Source organism: Aethalodelphis obliquidens, unplaced genomic scaffold (assembly GCF_003676395.1).
Source record: "Aethalodelphis obliquidens isolate GAN/ISIS:26980383/991018 unplaced genomic scaffold, ASM367639v1 scaffold94, whole genome shotgun sequence".
Lineage (NCBI taxonomy): Eukaryota > Metazoa > Chordata > Mammalia > Artiodactyla > Delphinidae > Aethalodelphis > Aethalodelphis obliquidens.
In genome coordinates this window covers 669805-693277 of record NW_020838038.1, presented here as the reverse complement: position 1 = coordinate 693277, position 23473 = coordinate 669805, and the positions used below count along the sequence as shown (strand labels likewise).

General features: G+C 47.0%; 1 protein-coding gene across 2 annotated transcripts in view; it reads left to right on the top strand.

Annotated features, from left to right (window-relative positions):
• The window catches only part of NHS (NHS actin remodeling regulator), a 349152-nt gene that overhangs the window by 81851 nt on the left and 243828 nt on the right, over positions 1 to 23473 (top strand). The window contains exon 1 of one of the 2 annotated variants that reach the window (XM_027095755.1): positions 48 to 3132. The exons of the other annotated variant lie outside the window; for it this stretch is intronic. Coding sequence (XP_026951556.1) covers positions 3072 to 3132 — 61 coding nt within the window. The 5' untranslated portion in view covers positions 48 to 3071. Of the gene's footprint in view, positions 1 to 47; positions 3133 to 23473 lie in introns of those variants that run through there. 2 annotated transcript variants of the gene reach the window in all.

Below are 23473 nucleotides of genomic sequence, written 5' to 3'. Positions count from 1 at the left end.
AATGAAATCATGTAATATGCGATCTTTTGTGATTGGCTTCTTTCACTGAGTGTAACGTGTCTGAAGGTCATTCCTTTTTATTGCCAAATAGTATTCTGTGGTATCGTAACAGTGCTTTCTGTTTATCACCTCGGTTCTTCCTCATGACAGTATCATGATTCACAGATGTGGAAACTGAGGTGCAGTTAGTACTTCGGAGGGTAATGGTTCAAACCCAGGCAGTCTGGCAGTAGAGTGTGTGCTCTCATTTAGTCTCTCTTGCTGTGCCGCCTCTCCATGGGTGCAAAATATGTCTTCATTTCTAAGATGGGGAGTTTCTTTTATGTAACGACCGCTGAATTTCTAAAACTGTAATACCTAGTTTTATGCAATCTGATAAGATTTTCTTGAACGCCTAATTTGTGCCTGGAGTTTTACTAGGTGCTGTGAGGGATGGAGACACGTTTCTGCTTTCGAAGAATTTAGCATTTTGCTTGGTAGATAAGACTCAGATGCGCATGGTAACATAGCTCCCCGACGGCCACATGGGATCATATAGGATCTAAAGCCTACATGCATACTCCAGGTAGAGGAAGTCAACAAGAAGAGGCTGATGTCAGTGAGAAGAGCTGAGGCCAACTTTTCAGAGGCCATGGCTGTGAGCCAGCTCTAGCCCCTTGGCCTAATCAGTCCCAAGTTGCAGGAGTGGAAGCTTGTAATTGTTGAGAACCCGCACTATGTTTTAATGTCCCTTCCACCCACAAAGTTTTCTGCTTGTTATGTTCCAACTTTTAGATCCCATCTGTGTGTCTATAATTATACCAGGAAGCTTTTCCTCTTAAGCTGTTTTTAATAGAAATGTCTTGAGGGGGTTTTGCTCTCTTTAGAAAAACTGGTTAGCCAAGGCACAGGGCTTGATGTGTGTGTGTGTGTGTGTGTGTGTGTGTGTGTGTGTGTGTGTGTGTATTGTAAAATGCCTCATAGCATCCACTTCTTAGGCTGGCCACCAAAGCCTGGCAGACAAGGATTCAGGAGTAAGAATAGTACATGGAACTGCATTTAAACTCTAGAAGGCCTGGTTTAGGTAGCTTGTGCTGTGTAACAAACCACCTCGGAACTTAATGGCTTAAAACAACCACCATTTATTTGGCTCATCATTTTGTGGATCGTCCGGGCAGTTCTTTGTGGACTGGCTCAGCTTACCTCATGTGTGTATCTGTGGCCAGCAGGCGGGTCAGCTCATGACTGGGCCGCAAGTCTGCCTCTTGGCAGGCTTTTAGTCAGGGTATATGGCTCTTGGCTAGGGTGCCTTAGTTCTCTTCCACGTGGCCTCTTATCTCCAGCAGGCTAGCTCAGGCTTGTTCACAGGGTGGACACAGGGCTCCCAAGAGCAGCAACAGAGGGCAGGTCCCAGTTCACAAGCGCTTTTCCAAGCCACTGCTGCATAGTGTTTGTTAATGGTCCGTTGGCCAAAGCAAGTCACATGACCAGCTCCGATTCAAGGAGTGGGAAAATCAGCTCCACCGCTTGATGGGAGATCTGCAGTGTCATATTTCAAGGGTGTGAATGCAGGGAGAGGATGAATCTGTGGCCATTTTAGTAATCATTCTCAAAGTCAGAGCATATAATAGCAATAAGGTTAGCCAACATCTACTGAATGCTTACAAGCTGCAGGTACTATTAGAAGTACTTTATATATGTATCTTAAGTCATTTCAGTCACACAGTGGCCCTGAGAGCTAGGTGTTAACCATTTCCCCCATTTTTCAGAGGAACAACTTGAGTCTCTGAGAGGCTAAGTAACTTGCCCAAAGTCACACAAATAGTAAGAGGTGGCCCAGGATTCTCATCCAGGCAGCCTTGCTCCTGTTCCAAGCACTTTACACATATCGTGGCATTTCATTCCCATGACCATCTGCTCCATCAAGGACTGCTTTTATCCCCATTTTCTAGACGAGGAAACCCAAGCTCCAGGAAGTAATTTATATGTCGTAGGCCGCACAGCTTGCACACGGGCAAGCTGAGATTCAACTCTCCAAAGCGTCTGCACTCTTATCTAATTCGCAGCATCATTTCACTTACCCAGACTTTATTTCATAGTCTCAATTTACAGTGGTGGAGGAGGGGGATCTGGGAACTCTCCAGAACATAGATAATAATAAAGAAGAGGAAAAAAGACATCTAGAGATGCAGCTAGAGTTGTCATCACGAAGCCCATGCATTTGCCAGGGGAGCTTATTAGTTCGTTGTCCACTGTACCGAGTGGAGCCAACTGTGCACTGTCCCCTCTCCAGGGCCACCGTTCGCGTGGGCGCACCGGAGTGTGCGAGCTGGCGCCCCGACGAGGCTCACAAGCTCACTCATCTGGTTTCTACCCTGTAGAGATGAGGGAAGCAAATAAAACAGGATTAGGTTAAAAAGTCTGACAATAGCTTGTAAGGGCACCACCATCGGACAATGAAGGAAGAGTCAGAAGAACTAGTTTACCAAAAGCACAAGAACTCAAAGTACGAGAGTTTGGGGGTGTTGGCGTAGGGCCAAACAGCCCATAAAAAGTTCCATAGCTCCCAGGAGGGGGTCACCGTCTTACTACTTGGTATAGTAGTTGGTTTTTAGAGAGGAAAAACGCTTAGGTTACCAGATGCTTTGTTGATCAGGGAGGGAAGTAAATAATGAAATTTTGAAAGATTTGTCATAGATGATGGCGATGAGATTAATGTTTCTTGGGTGGAGCACCTCATACCCTGAGATGACAGGCAGATGAGACTTTACGGAAACTGACATCTCAGGGTTGCAGTGGCCTCTTGGGGTCACTTTGACTTTTCATATTTTTCCTCTTGGGTTTCTGCAGGGTGGATGTAATTCTAAATGAAGATGAGTGGAGGCTCTCAGGGATCGAGGCGGTGGCCAACGACCATTAAGACTTGTGCAAAGGCAGCTTTTTGACTCCAGAGGTGGCTGCTTCCCCACCAGGAGGGTTTACACCTGGCCTTCAGGGTAGTTCTTCAAGGCAGATAGAGTCTGATGGGCTGGCTGGCAATATTTGGACACTGGTATTATGTTGCAAAATGCCTTCAGTTCCTGGGATGAAAGATGCAGAGCAGAAGATGGGCACAGTCTCGCCACCGGATTGTGGGAGCCTTCTCAGCAGCTGGTGAGTCATGGACGCGCATGTGCGTCTTCAGTGGGGCCGGGAGAGAAAGGAGACCCACGTTTCAAGGTAAGGTGGTTTGAGCGATTACACATGTGGATTGGAGGTGTCTGGGGTACAGAGTTTGACCAGGACTCGGGAGCTTTGGATGGGTTCGGTGAAAGTACGATGATACTAAACGCTGCACTCGGCTGTTCAGCTCATTAAGGTCTTCATAAATGCCCCAGAGCCAGAAATATGGAAAGAATTAAAGTAGCCCTTTGGAGGCCTTCATTGAAATTTCTTTTCTGTGTATCATATGTGGTCAAGATAGCAGCAGACAGCATGAAAGGAAAGGGCCCTTTGTGCCCTTGTCAGTGTGGGGCTCAGATGGGGTGAGCTTGTTCGTCGTTAATCCTTGTCATGATATCTGTGGAGGCGAAGAAGAAACGAAATGCCCTTCAGCTAATTTCTCAGATTGCTGGAGCAGTCGATGGAGGCTCAAGAACTGGGTTGCCTGAATCTCGGAAGCATCTGCTCTCCCAGGGGAAAGAAAATGTCCTCCTTACACAGTGGACGCTAGCATCTAGGAGAGCGTTTTCTTTCTCTGGGAACACACCATTTTCTGTTCTTGTTTTTCACCTTTCCGTACTTGGGTGTGCAGAAATTTCCATTGGTCTGTTCGCCTTGTCTGTTGTTAAAGCATCAGGTTTTCCGGTGTATGCTGCTAGTTCATTGTGAGTAGCACCCAGCCCGCCTTTGGTGTATAATGGGATTTGAATGTGTAGCCTATGGGAATTAGCTGTGACACCGGCTGTGCGCGAGTGTGCTGTGAAATGACACGTATCCACATGCATGTGCCTTCCTGCAAAGGCATGAGCACACACATGCCTATTGTGGGGCTAATCAAATAAAGTTTTGCCCTCCTGCCCTTGCGGGCATCATATTTACCTCACTGAGCACGAGAGAGCTGCAGTGGAGCGGGCGGGCGGGCAAGGACGGGGAGGGGAGTTTGAGATGCCATATGGAAGTGGTTGCAAAACAGATGGGGGAAGTCTGGAAAAATCCAATTTGTTGTCCTCGGGTATTTTAAGGAATGTCTTGACATTAAGGTGTTAGAAAGGATTTCAGTGCCCAAGACGGGTTAGAATTAGATGGTACAAAGCAACTTCCCAGGTAGGATTGGTATATAACTAACCACTGAATAATGATGTTTCATTCGGGGCTGATGGGTCGGTGGAAAGGCAAGTAGGTCTGTCTATTAGGCAGGGTTTGGGTGGAAGGAGTTGGCCAGAGTTGGGGTAGTCAAGCACCTCTTAGTGGAAAGAAAGAAGTATGCAAATGATCTTATTGTAATCTCGTCAACAGTGAAAATGGAAGGGAGGAACAGAAAGATGCTTTGCATCGCTGGGGAAGGAGCTGTCGCCAGTAGATCGGTTATACAGCGTCAGACCCCTAATATGGCATTTTTAATGATCGTCTCTGAGGGGGATTTTGATGCAGTCCAGAAACGTAGCCCTTCCCGCCCTGGACCATGCACCCATCCAACTTGGACGCTATTGACTGTACCTTTAGAGGTGATGGAAGCTCATTTGATGTGTTTGATCCCATGATGGGAGCAATACCACACCCTCTTCAGGGGTTCCTTTCATGGGCTTCTATTGAAGAAATCACATTTGCGGTCACGTGGAAGCCCCGGATGTCCTTGTGAACCAGCTGTTAAGGGGTCATGGCCAGTGGCTCCACTCGGAGTGAAGGCTTTCTCTCTCTTAGCTCCCATGCTCAGCATCTAGTCCCAGGGCTGGAGAGCTTAGAAGGCCTGGGAGGGCTTCAGACCTCTGGATCTTAGCCGTGGTGACACGACGGAAGTGCTCCTGGGTCTGCCTCCATTCCTGATCCAGTGCCCTTGCTGTTCTGCTGTCTGTTTGCTAATTTCTCTTGTCCCCTACATTACCGTAATGCTCCTAAGGAACGGTGATGGTCCTATCGAAGTTGCCTTTCCTTTCCTTTAAATTTCAAAAGAAGACAGAAATGCACTTTTACTTACTACCGGGGCGGGGGGGGGGGGTGCATCTAGTTTCCCCAACCTCTTGCTCTTTCCTTTCGGTGTCAGATACGCATCTCATCTCTTGGTTTCATTTCCAACTGAACAAATGAACTTAATAAGGTTGCATTGTAATAAGAGCTGGGCATACGGGTTCCTACTATTTCAGGACTTTTTCTTGAGGGTGGGGATCATAGAGGGGTGACATCAGCTTTCACAGTAATTCAAGTTGGATTTGCAGTTTACCATTCTTCAAAATGATAATTTTGCCAATTATAATCAAACATGTTTTAAGAACCTGAATTTTCTCACTTAAAGTTATTCCCCTAGACACACTTTAAAATTTTTAAATTAATTACCATTTCACTAATTAATTACTTAATTGGCTCTTAACCCAATGATTGAATAGATTTTAACAGAAAAAGCCCAAAAGAAAACAAAACCAAAACCAAACAAAATCTACACAAGGATTTTTTCTTAACTAGAAATATTTCTGGAATGATCAGACATTAAAATCTGTACTACATAGGTGAAACTGGGATTTTAAAAATTTTTGAGGAAAAGACATATCATTGTAATTGATAGGAGTCAAGATTTCAATCTAATTAATTGGCTTTTAAAATTTTGGGTCAGTTAAAAGCACATGAAATATACTTGCTCTTCATGGGAAAGAACAAATTTACAGATTTGAACACATTCATATAAATCATCATTTTGATTTTTCTCAGCATACCCACTCCTACCCTGGGCACTTGGGAATGGGCTGTTTCTGCTTATATTATGAACATATAAAACTGGACTCCTTGATCTACTGTAACAGACCAAGGAAACAAAGCCATGTGATTTCTAGACGTGACATGGTATTTGTACACGTACTGTTTTCACCTACCCAATCCACTGCTGGCTCTTCTGATAGTGCTATTTGCCAGTATTAGAAAAGAGGTGGGGCTTCCCTGGTGGCGCAGTGGTTAAGAATCCGCCTGCCAGTGCAGGGGACACGGGTTCAATCCCTGGTCTGGGAAGATCCAGCATGCCGCAGAGCAGCTAAGCCCGTGCGCCACAACTGCTGAGCCTGGGCTCTAGAGCCTGCGGGCCACAACTACTGAGCCCACGTGCCACAACTACTGAAGCCCCTGTGCCTAGAGCCCATGCTTCGCAACAAGAGAAGCCACCGCAACGAAGAGTAGCCCCCGCTCACTGCAACTAGAGAAAGCCCGCGCGCAGCAACGAAGACCCAATGCTGCCAAAAATAAATAAATTAATTTAAAAAAATAAGATACTAAAAAAAAGAGGGAGATAAGGAATAAGCTGTCCATGCCATCAAAATATGAAGTCCCTCACCATCCATCGCAGTTCATATAATTCTTTAAAACCTTTCTCTTGAGGTGTGAGCCTTTGGCAGGTTCAGCCACGTCCAGGGTGGCCTGAAAGAAGCAAGTATCTGTCAGGGTTGGGCTTGCTGTCCTTTTCACTCCCGGCACACTGTCTGAAGGACTTCGGAGAGCGTGACATCCTGGTAGTGGCACCAAAAGCCGATGATCACACGAAGGTCTAGTTCCCATCAAAGTTCGACCTCACCAAGAATTCTTTTCCAATACATTTTAAAATTGAAGTAGAACCTAAACATAGAAGAGGGACCACAGTTAACAGTACAGCTTGATGAATTTTCACAAGCTCAACACGGAACAAGCAACAGAATGTTACCAGCACCCAGACGCCCTCGTTGGCTCTATCCACACACCGTCCCCTCGCCCCCCGCCCACAGGAAAATCGTATTCTGACTAATAACACCATGGATTCACTTTGCTTATTTTCATACTTTATATAAATGGAATCATACAGTATGTGCCTTTTTGTATCTGGCCTCTTCTGCTCCACATATGTTTTGTGAGATTCAAGCCTGTCGTGGGTAGAGCAGGGCTCATTCATCCACATCGCTGTATGGCATTCCATCGTGTAAGTAGGCTGTGGTGCATTTATTTATCCAGCCTGTTGTCCATGGGCATTTGGGTCTTTTATGGTTTAGGGCTATTCCTAATAGCGCTTCTATGAACATTCTTGTCCGTGACTTTTGGAGAACATGTGTTTCTGTTTCTTTTGGATGGATATATATCCAAGAGGGGAAATTCTGGGTCATTCAAGAGGGATTATTTATCCAGAAACCTTTTGTTCCCCCGCCCCCATCGTCTTCTACAGGTGAAGGTACTTACTGCTGGTGTTTTTCTGATTCTTCCCCCCTGTGCTCTAGAGCTCAGGGGCTTCACTGAGGGGAGGGGGAGCTTGGGTGGGTCCCTCGGAGCAGTGGCCCTTTTATCTGGCTCAGGGACAGTGTTGGAATTCCACACAATATCTTGTTTTAAGAATGAGCTCTATAGGTTTAAAAAAATGAGTTTGGAAACAGGCGATTTTGGTTAAGAGGGGGCAAACAGGCGTCCATGGCAGCGTCGGGACGGCCGATGCGCCCAGACAGTGTTGGTACTTCATGGCTTTTCCTTCAGTCAGTCCTCACCTCGGTCCTGCGAGGCTGCCACGGCTTCCTCCCTAGTTTACAGCTGAGGAAACAGAAGGGTAAAGCGGTTAGGTGACATTCCTACAGACACACATCTAAAAGAGAGCTGAACCCAGGCAGCCTGACTCCACGACTCCTCTCCTTAATTATCCAAACCAGAACAGTCTGCTCCCACGCACTGCCCATTTCACAATCTCTCCCAGACTGTCAAGGGCCTGCGTGATACATTATGGTGACAGTAGTTGACGTTTTTGGTCCAAATTTTCATTTCTCTGGTAAAGCTATTGCCTAAGGAGCCACGGTACAATAGGGACAGGCCCAAATAAAAATGATCCCACTAGGTTTTCTCTTCCCCTAAGTCCATTTCAGAGCAGAATCTCACCCTTTGTATTTGCCCTTCTACATGCTCAGTCCTCTGTGCTTGTTGCTCTAAACCTGGGAGATAAGCACGATAAATGTTACTAGCCCTTATTTTGTCCTTCTCCCTGCTCAGATACCCCAACCCCTTCAGTGCGCTCTAGCCACACTGGCCGCCTCAGTATGCCTCAGGACCTTTGCACTTGCTATCCCCTCCAGCAGGAATTCTCTTTCCCGCATATTCTCATGGCTCACTTCCTCATTTCCTTCAGGGCTCTGCTGAAAGTCACTGAATTAAAAGAGGCCTTTTCTGACCTCCCTGTGTAAAATTAACTCTTCGTTGCTTTCCACTTCCTGAGCCGCTTTACTTTTCTTTCAAGTATTTCTGCTACCTGGCATGTGATATACTGATTTGCTTTGTTTGTTTTATATCAGTTGACAGACAAGGTAGGCTTCAGATGGGCTGGGGCGTTTTAGATCTTGGGGCATCCCTGGCACACCAATAACTATTGACTGAATTAACGAAACTGGCTTTAAAATTCAGAAAATCGCTACCCAAAGAGGGTAGCTGGAACTGATGTTTAATGGGGGAAACTCTTACGTGCCATATCCTTTTACGTTTCCAATATTATGTATTTTTGCGTTCTTTCTTTTTCTCTTGATTATTCTTGCCAGAGGTTTATCTTTTCATTAGGCTTTTCAGAGAACCAGCTTTTGGTTTGGTTGAGCCTTTTGTTCTAGGCCTTTCTTCTTGTTCAGCTCTGTATTCATTTACTTCGGTTTGTATATGTCTGTTTTATCTCCACACATTAAAGGGTGTTTGAGTGCTGACACCGTAGCCAACCACAACTGCGATGAGGCCTGCTGACTCAGTTAGGCCTTGAACCTCCGTGTCTGGGCATCTGTGCTTTAGGCCTCTTCTCCTGCCCTCCTGGTTTTACACGAACCACTGGAGTGGAAAAGAGCAACACTTAGATTTTTGAAAAGGAACAGATGATCCAGTTATCATTTAAACCAAGCTAGTTTTAAACAACATCCCAATCGCAATGGATGGGTTTCTGACCTGCGAGTATGATTGCTATTATAGTATCATTTGTTAATTCCCTTCTAACAAACGTCTTCTATTATTTGCAGTGTTCCTTGTATGATTTTACTGTTGTAATTAAAACCACGGGGAGATGAAGGTGACGCTAGAATGAAAAAGTTCAAACCACATTTTGAGGCTCTTTGGCTCTAAGTAGAATCTAACTGTGTTAGAGTAACAAGACAGAAAATCGATCTCTAGAATTAGGAAATGAGCAGAGTCAGAATGAAGTGGTAGGAAGGTACATTGCTAAGGGATGCTTCTCCCAGTGCATACAGAAGCCAGTAGCAAATAAAACCTATGTGGACAAGGAGAATCCTGTGCACGGACCTTCAGGGGTGGAGATGTGTGCTTGAGGGACAGGGAAGCGACTGACGGCAGCCTAATATCTAGTTAAAGCGCTTAACCTCTGGGGTGAAATCTTGGTCCAGAGAACACTGAATGGTTTCACAGGAAAAATGATGAACCCCGCCTCATAAAGCGGTGGAGAAGTGGTCATAAATTTGTTCGGAGATTCTTACGTCTCATTCTGGCTTTGGTTTGCCATCCGATAGGCTTGATTTTCCCCGGGAGTCTCCCGACACCATGTCCATTTGTGTTAAGATTAAGGCATTTGGTTGCTATGTGAAACGTGATCAGGGAAAGCACCAAGGATTCTCCATCTTGGGGGGATCATCTCTGACTTGAGGGGAGATCGGGGGCAAGAACTAAAGAGAAAGTGAAGGGGGGAGAGGGAGGTGAAGAGCAAGGGTGGGAGACGCAGCAACAGACGGACACATTTGGGCTGTTCAGGATAATGAAAAAGTGGATCTGTACTGCCCTCCTAAAGCTGAAAATTTCACCCAATCCAACTTTTCAGACTCCCCACCATTGAGGTGCACAGCGAGAGGTGAGTTGATTCCTAGTGTTCCTTCCAGCTGGAACCTCCTTTGATTCCAAATACAAGAAGCACATTGTCTGCGAGGCAGGATAGCTTTCAGCATACCTTGAGAGGTCAGAGGTCAGCGGTTGTCACCTAGTGCCGTCCAACTGTGAATACAGGAAATGTTCCCTGCAGGTTCTGTGTACAGAGGTATTCGGGTCCAGTGTCTAGACAGTCATAGATCCAGGATAAGGGACTTTGTCCAGTCCAGTGGGAGTCGGTCTGGATTCTTGGGACTCCAGGTATGCTGATCGAGCGCGATGGCGTAGCCACTACGTGCAGAGCTATTTTCACTGGTCAGTCCCTCAGTGTGTGGTACTAAGGCGATGTTTCCTTTGAGCAAATGGAATTTAAGTTCCAGATAGCAGCTGTAGCAGGAGGAAAAGGTTATGTTCTGCTTCTTCAAAGGCGTCAAAGGAACAGAGTGTATTAAGTACAAGTCTGAGTGTAAAGAAGATTCAGATTTTCCAGTGATACGCAGAGAGTGAAAACTTTCAATGTAAACACACGATTTATTTACCACACCGTATCAAGAATATCAAGCCAGGCCATGAGGCGTGAGCGTGCCTGTAAAATCCTGACAAATACCGGAAGGAAAATGAGAACCCAACTTACTAAGTGGTGGGAAAGAATCAGTGGTGAGAGATGGAATCCTTTTTATAGAGCCCATGTAGAAATAAGTGTAGTGTTCTCAACAGTAGCCCATTTATACTGGAAGATTTCTCTTTGACGTGTACAAGCAAGCCAGATCACGGAGAGGGATGACGCTTCTTCCCATCAGAAGAGTAACCTGATTGTTTTTTGCTCAGCTAAATAACTAGTTTATTATCGACCCAGAATATTCAGTTGTCAAGGACTCTAAGGCTGTGCCGTCCAATATGGCAGCCACTAGCCACTGGTGGCTATTGTATACTTGAAATGGGGCTTGTGTCATTAAAGAGCTGAATTTTAAATGTTATTTCATTGTCATTAATTTCAATTAAAAGACTGACATTGGATTCGGTTATTGGACAGGTTTCAGTATCTTTGGAGCAGTTTTGATATTGTGAAACTACTTTGCCAACTGTCCATTTCATGAGATCAAAACACAGCTCAGGTATTTCTGATGCAAATTTGTCACCCAAATTGAGATGTGCTTTAGGTGTAAAAAACACACGGGATTTCAAAGACTTAATATGGGAAAGAGAACGGAAAGTATCTCATTAGTAATTTTTTACACTGATCACATGTTGAAATGGTAGTATTTTAGACATTTTGAGCTAAATAAAATCCATTATTAGACTTAATTTCACCTGATGCTTTTACGTTTTTTTTCTTTTTACTTTTTAAAATATGACTACTGGAAAAAGTAATGTTACACGTGTGGCCTGTATTCTTGCATTACAGCTCAATTGCATAGTGCTGTAGGCACTGCGTTTGATGGTGAAGGCTAGCTTTGCCACTGAAGTTTGAAATGAATTGGAATCTCAGGAAAACGGTGGACCCTCTAGCGTCACGTGGAACTGAAAGTTTGCCCTGCACTTTCCTTCTGTTTCTGAACCCAGCCATTAGGTGAGTTATCTGATGCAAATCTCTGTGTGAGGAGAGAGCCAGGTTTTACTGGATTCTGGTGTTATGTTTAAGCCTTAAGCTCAGTGAAGAATCTAGTTGGTAAATGGTTTCAGGACGCTGGGCTTCTTCCTAGCAGTCCTCTTAGGCTGGGTTCCCTGGACGGACGCTGAGACGGAGGTCTGTGTACAGGAAGCTTACTGAGGGTGTCTGTGGGATCAACGCAGGACGGAGGGAAGTAAGGGAATGAACGGCTATGCAGTGCAATGGAGATGTCCATTCTGGAGGCGAGTTGGCCCAAATCGAGGCAGGGAGGTTGGCCCTTCGTGTCCTCCCGTTGACCAGTCTTTGGATGCAGGTTGCCCCTGGGGAGGGGACTGAATGAACCTTGAGGCAGGCAGCTCCGTTCCACAGAAGGCAGTTCCCAGAGCAGGAAACAGCTGTGAGCCCTCAGCGGCCCACACGCCCGGCAGCTGGGGGAGGAGCCGCTCCATCTAGAACGTGGTGTCTCGGTGGCACATCGCAGCATCCACCGCAATGTTTCAGTCTTGCTCTACGCATCAGCCCCCAGCCAGACTCTGCCACGCCACACCTTTCAAGCGCCGCCATGCTAGACCCAGCCCAGCCGGCAGTCAGAAACGTGGGGCGGGACGGGCAAGGAGGAAACTGGTCCCAGAGCAGACGCCCTGCCCCGATCCACTTAGAAAGAAGTCAAGACCCTCAGTGTAGACTAGTAGTCCACTGGCTTCCAGCCACACAGAGGACGAGTGTCACTCAGATGACAAGCCGAGAAAGAGAGCAGGTCCCGGTCCCCAGGGGTTCCAGAGAGTGACCCGCCGTTGCTGCAGTGGAACTAAGAGCTTAGGAGCCACTTGGCCCCTGAGACGTTGACTCTGATTTTTCTCTGTGTGTCTGTCTATCCATCCATCCATCTGATTGTTCCGTTTCCTCTTTTCTATTTTGTCCTCCGGGCCAAGTTGACATCATGGTACTACTTCTTCCCAAGCATCTGCCCTGCCTGTTTGTAAGTGCCCAGTAGCCTGTGATCATTGGACAGGAGCATTTTCCCATCGGCCTCTTCCGCTTCTCCGGCTCGTTTTCCATAAGTTAACAGCTGGGCGTGTCACACGTGTCTGTGCTCACACAGGGATGCGCACATGCTAACTTGTACACACCTCTAAAAGCGTGCCAGTGCAAACTGGGTTAAAGCTGCCCTCAGCTACCTCATTTCCCCTCCTGCCCCCCTCGTCCCTTTCCTATCTCCAGCCGCCTCGCTCTTTGCCTCTCATTTCACGCTGCCTCTGAGAGAGAAATCTCATTATTTCTGATTCAGGGCGTCCTGTGCCCTCCCCTGCTACATGTCATGCCCGTTGCCAGCTTATTACAGCATCACAAGGGAATTCGGAGCTCTGATTTAGCCGCCAGAGGGAATGACCGGAGGGGGCATTGACAGGGAAGAACCTCAGTTTTCACAGCTTCGGGTTGCTTGGATTAGTTGGGTTAGGTCACATGATGAATGTAGTGCGTTTGATCAGTAGTCTAAAGAAGAAGCAGGGCAGCCTTTATTTAATTTTAGAGATGGGCTGCGGACACGGCACTGGGGCTCTGGGACAGCTGTTGAGGAAAGCTACGATGGGCTTTTTAATCCTTCTCTCCCTTTTCCTCCTGGAAAGTCGTATGTGGTGGTCATATAGTTCATAACTTAACAGCTTCATGTCTCCCTCTGCCCCACTCATCAGGCGGGAATTAGACATCTTCTGTTGGGCTCAGTACCTGGGTCTGGCACGTAGTGGGGGCTCAGAAAATGTTCGCTCAGTGTGTCATCAGCCAGGTGTCTCAGCTGTCTTGGGGTTGGTTCTCCCGGAAATAAACTCGAGACAGTGAGGGAGGTATAGGTAGTTTACTTGGGGGATTCAGGCACACTAATAGGTCGTGAGGATATGATACAGGGAAGCGGGGAAGCCAGTAAAGGGGCATTATCAAGCTTAGTCCTGCAGGAGAACCCAAGGGGCGAGGGAGCCGGAGTATTTATACTCCAGCCTCCTGAGTCCTTGGTTGGGGGCTGCTTCTGGGGGTGTTAGTTCCCCAGCATTTCTGGGCCACGTCATGCATGGGCACCGTACTGGTTCAGGAAAATTGGCCCTCAGGCTCGGAGATGCAGGCGCCAGCAGCTGGAAATCTACTGACACTTACCTGAAAGGTCTGATAGGCATGGAGCGCTGACAGGGTCATTCATTCACTCAACAGATATTTGTTGAGCCGCTTCTGTGTTCCTGGCACCGTCCTAAGTGTTGAAGATAGAGCAGTAAACAAAACACATGCAAACCTCTGCCGACAGAGAGCTTACAGTCTAGGCAGGAGATTAGACTATGAGGAGACCACCGTAAGCAAAATACGTACATTATATAGCTTGTCAGGTGGTGAGAATGCCATGAAAGGAATAAAGATAGAGGATGAGGGTTGTTGAGGGTGCCGTATTAAATCAGGCGGTCGGGGGAAGCCTCACGGAGATGTGAGTAAGAACCTGGCGGGAATGAATCATGTGGATGTCTGGGAGCAAACAGTTCCAAGCAGAGGCACACACTCCTGCCTCAGGACCTCTGCACTTAGTATGTCCTCTGCCATTTACTCGGAATGAGATGGGGAGCCATTGAAGGGCTTCTAGTAAAGAAGGGACGTATTCTGGCTTACGTTACTGTGTGGAGGACATACCAAGGCAGGGCAGGGGTGCATGGAAGCAGGGAGGCTCCTCAGGAAGCACATCTTCTAGAACCTTCCATATTACTGCATAATAAATGAATAAAAGTTAAGAGTCAGAACAGACCTCTTGAGGCTTACATGTGGTATGACACAGTTTCTGCTGCATTCTGTTGGCTAAAACAAGTCAAAAAATAAGCCTAGATTCAAAGGAAGGAGAAATGGTCTCCCCTCTTGATGGGAGGAGCTGCAGAGTCGCTTTGTGTAGGGGTGTGGAGAAAGGAAAGGGAACTTATCGTGACTCTCTTGGCAAACAATCTACCGTGGCAGACAGTGTCATGTTGAACCTCCAATATCCCTGTTCTTAGAATATCCTTGGGCCACCCCACCTTCTATGATGGAGTACAGTGGAAGGTCCAGGAACATGTGCCTTGTCCATTGTAGACCACGGTGACCATCTCTGCCCGTGGGTATGCGTATGGGGGCGGGGGACAGATTGGAAAAGCACTTCACGTGATTGCTTTGCTCCTTTCAGCCCTGTGACATGGCCCTTTGTTAGCGCCCCTCTTCCCTTCTCATTGCTGCCTCTTCCAGGCCCCCATGTGCTCCTTTCTTGAGAACCAACACCCATCCCTTGTGTCACAAAGAGCACTTTGCCGGATCTTCAGTAACGTTGCTCTTGACCACTTCGCACTGAATCTCCCCATTCACTTCCAGTAGCTTCCAAGGGATTTTTCCCAGCCAAAATCAGGCCCCCCAACCCTAACCCCCCACATGATTTCTGTGCCAGTTACTGATACTCCTTTTCTACCTGCTTCACTAATGGTCGGGCTTCATTTGAGAACTGAAGCTGTTCGGGGTTGTTCTCTGTGTTGTGTGCAGACTAGTATTCTGAACGTCGTGTTGACCAGAGGTCTGGTACTGGGTTCTTGTATTCGAGTAATTGATGGGTAAGTTTCTTGAAGCCAAGGTCTGTACCTGTTTCTCTGGTTTTCTTCCCAACACCTAGTAGCTGGTAGAGTTTCAATTAATGTGACCGTGGAATTGAAGTCAGTTTCTCCAGTAGTCTATCTGATACCTCAGACCTTCCCCTCTTCTTGTCAAGATAGGAGGGAAGGATCTGAAGCATCTCTGTAGATGAACCAGATTTTTGTAATCTGGACCAGCGCTGTCCAATAGAACTTTGCGTGGTGATGGAAATGTTCCATATCTGCGCTAATATGGTCGCCACCAGCCACTTACGGCTGTTCAGCATTTGACATGTGGTTAGCACAACTGAGGAACTGAATTTTTAACTCGCCTTAATTTTATTTAAAATTTTAATTAATTTAAATTTGAACTTAAATACCAGAGTAGACTGTGCAGTTCTAGATAGTACTTCTCAAACTTTTCTACTGAAGCGTTCCTGGTGGTAGAGAAAAGAGAATTAATACCTCGATGGTCTGGGGGGTACAAGTTTTCAAGTACAAAATTACTTGGAAGTCTTAGCTTGAAAATGCACGACGATTTTGCATTTATAATATGTGTGTGATTTTGAGTATGTATACTCTACTATGGAGAAAAATGGTCTAGGGAGGATGTACGCCCGACCTCCTTAGCACACGCTGCCGTGTACTCTTGTGAGCTCATGAGTGCCGGTTGAGATAGGTGAATGCACTGGCTTAAAGTTCAAACATCACATTCTTCCTATTTTGAGCGCAGCCTGAGAATGAAAACGTCTCATCCGACACCCCTTCCGTGTTAGGAATGACCTCCCAGCTGGGGTGAGATAGAACCTTCGTGCTGCAATGCAAACCTATCGGTTAAAAAAGAATTCTCGGGCTTCCCTGGTGGCGCAGTGGTTGAGAGTCCGCCTGCCGATGCAGGGGACACGGGTTCGTGCCCCGGTCCGGGAAGATCCCTCATGCTGCGGAGCGGCTGGGCCCGTGAGCCGTGGCCGCTGAGCCTGCGCGTCCGGAGTCTGTGCTCCGCAACGGGAGAGGCCACAGCAGTGAGAGGCCCGCGTACCACAAAAAAAAAAAAAAAAAAAAAGAGAGAATTCTCCCCCAGAAAGCCCTTCAAGTGCATTTAATGAATAAGGTGGGGTCCGTAACTTTCTGTGACATTTACTTTAAAGGCCGTGGGAGTGATTTAGTGGTCAGTGGGCACTGACATTTGAGGAAGGCAAGACAAAGTTGGCTTCTCCTGACGTGACTTTTTTTCTTCTCCTCTTGACTTATGGCCTTGCATCCATGGAAACTTTGTTTCCTGAGAGACATAGTGTGTTCTTTGGAATTAATCTATTTTTTTTCTTTCGATACGCAGCCACAAATTAATTTCTCCTTTGTGTGTCTGATGGCGCAATCATTTGCAGTGAGTAGAGTTTGTTTTCTATGGTGTTTGAACTTGGTCTTGTTGTGAGGGGTGTGCATGCGTGTGCATGTGCGTGTGTGTGTCTGTGTGTGTCTGCACATGCTTTTCCTCAATATAGAATTTGCTCCATCTTGTTTAGAAGAAAAACACATGGAAAAAAGAGGATTGAAGAAAGCAGATTTAAAGATATTACACAGATGCATATATAACTACACCTATAACCATGGCTCTGTACAAGTGTATGACTACCTCCCAGATCAAGACAGAGAACATTGTCAGCACCCCCACGAGCGTCTCTCTTGCCCCCTGCCAGTCCATATATCCCACCCAGAAGTAACTATTCTGACATCTGTCACCAGAGATTAGTTGTGCCTGTTCTTGAACGTCACATAAATGGAATCACACAAAATGTATTTTACAGCATTTTGTCCGTAAGACTCATGCATGTTGCTGTGTGAATCAGTCCTTCATTTTTGAATTGCCCTTCAGTATTCCGCTACGTGAATATACCACAGTTGATTTATCCATTTCCCCATTGATGGATGACGTTTGGGTTGGTTCTAGGTTTGGACTATTATGAACAAAGCTGCTGTGAATATTCTTGCACCTGTCGTTTGTTTGTTTGTTTGTTTTTGCGGTGCGCGGGCCTCTCACTGCTGCGGCCTCTCCCGTGGCGGGGCACAGGCTCCGGACGCGCAGGCTCAGCGGCCATGGCTCACGGGCCCAGCCGCTCCGCGGCATGTGGGATCTTCCCGGACCGGGGCGCGAACCCGCGTCCCCTGCATCGGCAGGCGGACTCTCAACCACTGCGCCACCAGGGAAGCGCGCACCTGTCTTCTGATAGGCTTCTGCCCTCCTTTCTTATGGCATATACCTAGAAGTGGAGTTACTGGGTTGTCAGATTAAAAGGAAGGTTTGGTTACTCTAACAAAGACCCCATCTAACAGTGGTTTAGACAAGGTAGAAGTTTTCTTCTTCCTCATATGGTAGTCAGAGACGCAGGGTCTGTCCATCGGGGTGCTCTGTCATTTCCAGTGAGATGCCCCTGTTCTGGTGGCCCAAGATGGCTGACGACCATGCCCACATTCCAGGCTAAAGGATGGGAGTACAAGGGGGGAGGTCGGCAGCATGCACCTTCCCTGCAAAGACAGACCTCCTGAGATCGGGACACGTCACTTCCACTGAGACTGCATGTGCCGGAACTTGTTTTACTGCCACTCTCCCCCGAAATGCCAGAGGTCCTCTTTATTTTGAGAAGCTTAGTGCTGGGGGATAGATACTGAGATATTGTGAAAAGTCTCTGCCACAGCTTACTTCTTGGGGTTGGCATCCACCCCAATAGGGGGAATAAGAGTGCAGGTGTCAGTGTTCAGCTCTTTCACACTCTGGACCAGGAGAACCTCCGAGAACTTTGCTGACTCCTTGGAGCAGTTAAACCAGCCATCCCACCATCCCATCCCACATCTTTTACTAACCATGGACTGTGTTCACTCATCACTTGTATACAGATGTCTCCCCAATAATGTTTTGGTTTTGTTGGTTTTGTTTTTAATATTCTGAAAACAGAGTGTTACTACTCTTATTATTTTCAACGTTATTATTCTTTTCCTAGTAGGAGCCTGCATCTTGGCTCAGTCACTTATAAGTTGCTTGTTCTCTCTGAGCCTCTGTTTCACCATCCATAAAATGGGAATAAAAATGTCTACCTTGAAGAACCGTTTTAAGTAATATATTTTACAGAGGTAATCTATTTTACACCCGGTATAACTGGAGCTCCACATGGTCCAGTCTTGGTATAGTGTCATGATAAAAACTATCTAGCAACTAGAAGATCAAATATAATTCTTGCTTCTCAAAATGTTGCTCAAAATGTTAAAGAAGATCCAAGTTATAACTCAGAGAAATAGTTCTCAAAACAATACACGTCCCCCCAAAACCTTCCTCTTTTCAGCTCTCAAACACACCTAGGCATCTTGAAAGGTTCTTTCTCTCCTTGCCCTCAGTTCCTCTCAGTTCTCGCAAACTGTCCCAGACTGTCTCCCCACCTATGTGAGTGCTTATCTTTCGTCCCTCTTCCCATTTCTTTCCACCTCTATTCTTTTTCTCTCACTCAAGTAAATCTGAGGGAAAGAGGTGGTGATTTTTCTTACATCATTAGTGTTTTCTCCTGTAACACAGGTCAAATATCTGTCACTTAGTCCACAGTCGGTGGTTGCTATTTTCGTAACCATCCAGATGATGAAGACTGTTAGCTCTCTTTGCTTATCTAGGACCCTCCGAAGAGTTTGAGTGGAGGTGAATGCCACTGAGGTTGACTCTGAGAGCAGGGGTATGCGATGGGTGGGCTGTGGTTAGTCATAAAGACAGCTGTCATGCAGTTTACCAAGTGTTTGCATTTCGTTCGTTCATTCATCTCACTGATATTGATTTGTTTATCTATTGGTATCCTGGAACAGTTTTGAAAGAGTCGACAGAAAGTACATCTAGCATAGGATGAAGTCAATAAATAATAAGTATGATCAAAGGGAAATAACACCGAGGCCCAAAAATGCATCCCCCGAGCTGATGCTCATCTCAGAGGCATTGGGGAAGCTGGAGGTATGAGCCTCACAGTTATTTTGAGGAATAAACCATGGGAATGCTTTCCCGGTATAAAGTGCTTGACAGCTAGGTAGCGGAATGAGCTTTGTGCCGTCTGTGTGCAGTTTTCATGACTGTGGTGGATGCCCGGTCTTTTTTTGCCTGAGCCCAGCATTTGCTGCTCCAGCAGTTGGCTTTGACCAGAAGAGGTACGATGCTATCAGCTCCCAAGATCTTGCTGCTCAGCTGGGTGGCAAATACCCTTAATCACTTGTTATTCATCACGGACCTGTAGTGAATTTTTGGTATTCTGAGGACTATTAAAGGATGAGCTTTTTCATAGCACGTTTGGGTGCTGGGTCCCGGGCTGTGGTGTCCTGGAGCCGGCTTGTACCGGTTCACAGAAGCCAACCGTGCACATGTCTTACCAACTTGGCGTTCGGTGACATCAACTTGGTAGCTTGAAATCAGCCAAGGTGTGAGTATTTACGTCGCAGAAATCAGCAAACGCTACAAGTTAGGGCCTTTTCTTTTTCCTGTGGGAAGTCAGTAGTTAAACATTCACTAGCACATCACTGGTGCTCCGCGTATGATTATGTCAAGTAAAACAGATGCCACTGTTTGGGAAAGGAAATAGTCACAAGGCCTTCTGTGGGCTCGAAAGCACTGTGGGAAATTGCAGAAGAATTCTGAATAATGCTTATATCTGATCTGAGAGCATCAGTGAATCTATCCGAATTTTAGAGTGGGCAACTCAGGGGTTGAACACTGTGATGAATGTTCTTGATTTATTTGAAAATCACATGGGAGAAAGGAGGTTGGGGTTTTCTGCTGAAGCTGGAAGCAGAAAGCCTGAGACCACCGAGGGGCAGACTCAGGAGTGTTCACCTCAGGGCACCACAGAGTTCAGCTGAAATGATCCTTCCTGACACATCCCTCTAGGAGAAAGAAAGGGTGACAAGGGACCAGGAAGGGTTGTCTCCGTGCAGCTGATGCCCTCGTCATAGTAACTCAGCTGACAGAGGCATCCTTTGGCTCCCAGTCGTCAGATCAACCAGCACTTTCATCTCTTCAAGTTCAGTATCCAAGGCTGACGTGTTGACTATAGCCAGAGAGTTATCCAGGATCAAAAGTCCACTCATCTGAAAAGAGACACGCACCCCAATGTTCACGGCAGCACTGTTTACAATAGCCAAGACGTGGAAACAACCCAAGTGCCCATCAACAGATGAATGGATAAAGAAGATGTGGTAGAAATATACAATGCACTACTACTCAGCCATAAACAAAAAGAATGAAAGTCTGCCATTTACGGCAATGTGGCTAGACCTAGAGAATATTAGGCTTAGGGAAATAAATCAGAGAAAGAGAAATACTGTACCGAGGTTGGTCAAGGAGAGGGGAAGACGGTGGGCAGAAGCTTTTTTTACTGTGGTTTCCAAGGGAAAGCACGGGTGAGACCGAGTAAGCAGATTTAGGATTGGCCACTTGGAGTAATGTCACTGGGCTCTGGAGTATAGGAGCTGTCTCTAGTTGACCTGGCGTGCTGAGGGCAGGTAGAGACTGGCCTGGAGAGCAAGAGTCCATAAAGGAGGCGGGTGCGAGTCTGGGCTGTGGATTGGTTAGCTTGCGTCGGAGAGATGGGCTCCCAGGGAAGTTGTTGACTGTCTCGACGAATTAGCGAGCCCTGGGAGAGGCAGTCCCTCCGGGGTCATCAAGGCCCCCAAGATGTCAAAGCATCAGAAATAGAGAATAAAAAGGCATGACTAATACGGAAGCCCACGTTGTCCTGAGAGTAGAAGGCAGCAGCGTTAGATTGGCGTGGTTTCCAAATAAGTGGCGTGAGATGCCCGCCTGCCGCCTTGAGCCTCCGCTGGTGAGAATGTCTCATGTTGCACACCCTGGCAGCTACAGCTGTCCTCGTAAGAAGCGTGACAGAAAGTACGCGCGGAGGTTTACGGCCAATTTAGAGCTTGAGGTAACTGTGCTATAATCGGTCTACGAGGTCCCCAGCCTCAGCCTTCTGTGTGCATGAATTCAGACTTTAGGGGACAGACATTTTACATTTCCAGAAACCAAGTGAGTGTTTAGAAGAAATAAACACTCACCGGTTGTTTTCACGCTACCACGTTCTGTGTTGCGCTTAAGAAGAGAAATATGCCTTCTAGAGAGCTGTAAACATGCTGCACCCGAGGCCCATTATTCCAGGGCTCATAGTGGAGTCCAACTGGAGTGATCTGCAGACTAAACCCTTTCTTTATCCCCAGGGCCGAGGCAGAGGGCAGTGAGGGCAGCACGGGTGAAATGGCTTCTCAGGTGCCGTCTGACTCTGAAATGTGCTGACCTGGAGTTTCGCCAGTTGGCGCAGGTTGGATAATAGGCTCTTAGATGGCCTACATCGAAGGGATGATAAAATAGCGGCTTGGCCCTTGATCCCTGCCCCTGCCAGGTTCTAAAGAGCATCATTTGTTGGAGGAGTTTCCAGATGGACTGCTTTGCAATTCCCCCGAGCCTCAGAAAAGAAGTTGGCTGTTAAAGACCGGGATTGCTTTAGCCTGAGGGAGAGAGAGAAAATACAACTTACCGCCTTTCCCATCCCAGGTGTGAGCTGGGTTTTAGCCAGGAGAAAGATGGCAGTGCTTTGGATTCTGAACATCAGTGGCAACTTGGAGGCTGTAGAACTTTCCACAGAGCTGAGAGGATCCTGGACACTGACAGCCTTCCTGCTGAGCAGACACATGCCTGGCTAAAGACTTTGGTGGATTCCAGTGGTGATCATGGCATGCCAGCCTTCCTCCCCTGGCCAGGACTCAGGCATCACAGGGCACGATTTGGCTTTCTAAGAATCAGCATGTTAGGCAGTGGAAGATGATTTCACTGCAGGAATTAAATGCAGATGGTGCTGAAGCATATGTTTCTGCAGCACCTAGTGTGGTGCCTGTGTGTAGTAGGTGCTCAGTAAATGGCGGTTGAGTGAATGAACAGATGCTTGTTTTATATATCCTGTAGCGGAAAGACAACTGTTCTTCTTCTTGTTTCTTTTTTAGAATGAGTGTTGTCCAAAAACAGAATGGAGTGTTTTAAGGTTTAGCATTAAAACCTCCAAAGTATCCAAGCTGTAGCTGACTTGTAAAGCTAATGATAATAACTAGCAGTCAGCCATGGCTGAGTAACAAATAACCCCCAAACTCAGTAGCTTAGAACAATTAGTATTATTCTTAGGCTTTCAGTTTTGCACATCAGCTGTGGTGACTCTGCTTTGAGCTGCAGGTCTGCAGATGGGCTCATCTTGTCCGGGCTTGGCTCTGGTTTTCAGGTTTGATTCCAGTCGGCTTCACATGACTTCTGTCCTTCTAGGACCAGTGGCCTAACCGGGGCTCATTCTTTTCACAGCCATGGCAGAAGCACAAGAGGACAAGCCCCGCAGCTCAAGCACATTTGAAGCTTTAGCTCACATCAGATTTTTCCAAGTTCCCCTTGGGTGAGAAAGTCATATAGCCGAGCCCAAAAGCCATAGGTGGTAAAGTATAGTCGGCCCTTAGTGGGACCACGAGGGCAATGGGTGATCACTGAGCAATAATTCAGACTCCCATAATAGTGACCGTTTATTGACTGTTTCTCTGTGCCAGGCACCGCTCTAACCATTTTATATAAATAAACTCATTTAACCGTCATGACGACCCCAGGGGGTAGGAGCCATGGTGTTTAAGCTCCATTTTACAGATAAGATAGTTGAGGCACAGAATTACCAGTGAACTTGCAGGAGGACACACATGTAGGAGGCAGCCCAACCAGGATTCACACCCCAGCAGTCCAGTCACAACACCTGCTCTCTTAACCCCCCTGGTCTCCCACTCCAGACAGCAGGAAGCGTGCTGAGAGACACAGGAGCGCCTCCAGGTCGGCTGCATGATAGCACAGGTATTAGCTCATCTAACTTTTGTGGGAGCCCAGGTAGCGGAGGTCTTGCTCTCTCTGTTTACTATAGATGAGGAGACTGAGGCTCAGAGAGGTGAAGGGACTTGGCCACGTCACACAGCTGGGGAGCAGCTGAGCCAGCACAGCGGCCTAGGCCTGGCTCCTGGCAGGAACTTCTCCTCTGAATGAGGAACGCACTCAGCAGCTACCAGGCGGCTTTTTCTTCCACATTCTGCCTTCGGTCCTTGGGAGGCTTCTGAGCTAGGGCTCCCACCCTACAGGGCAGCCTTTTACTTTGCTTCTTTATTTATTTTCCGGCCAGGGGATTGCGCCCTGGTGCCTTGGCGTGGGCCG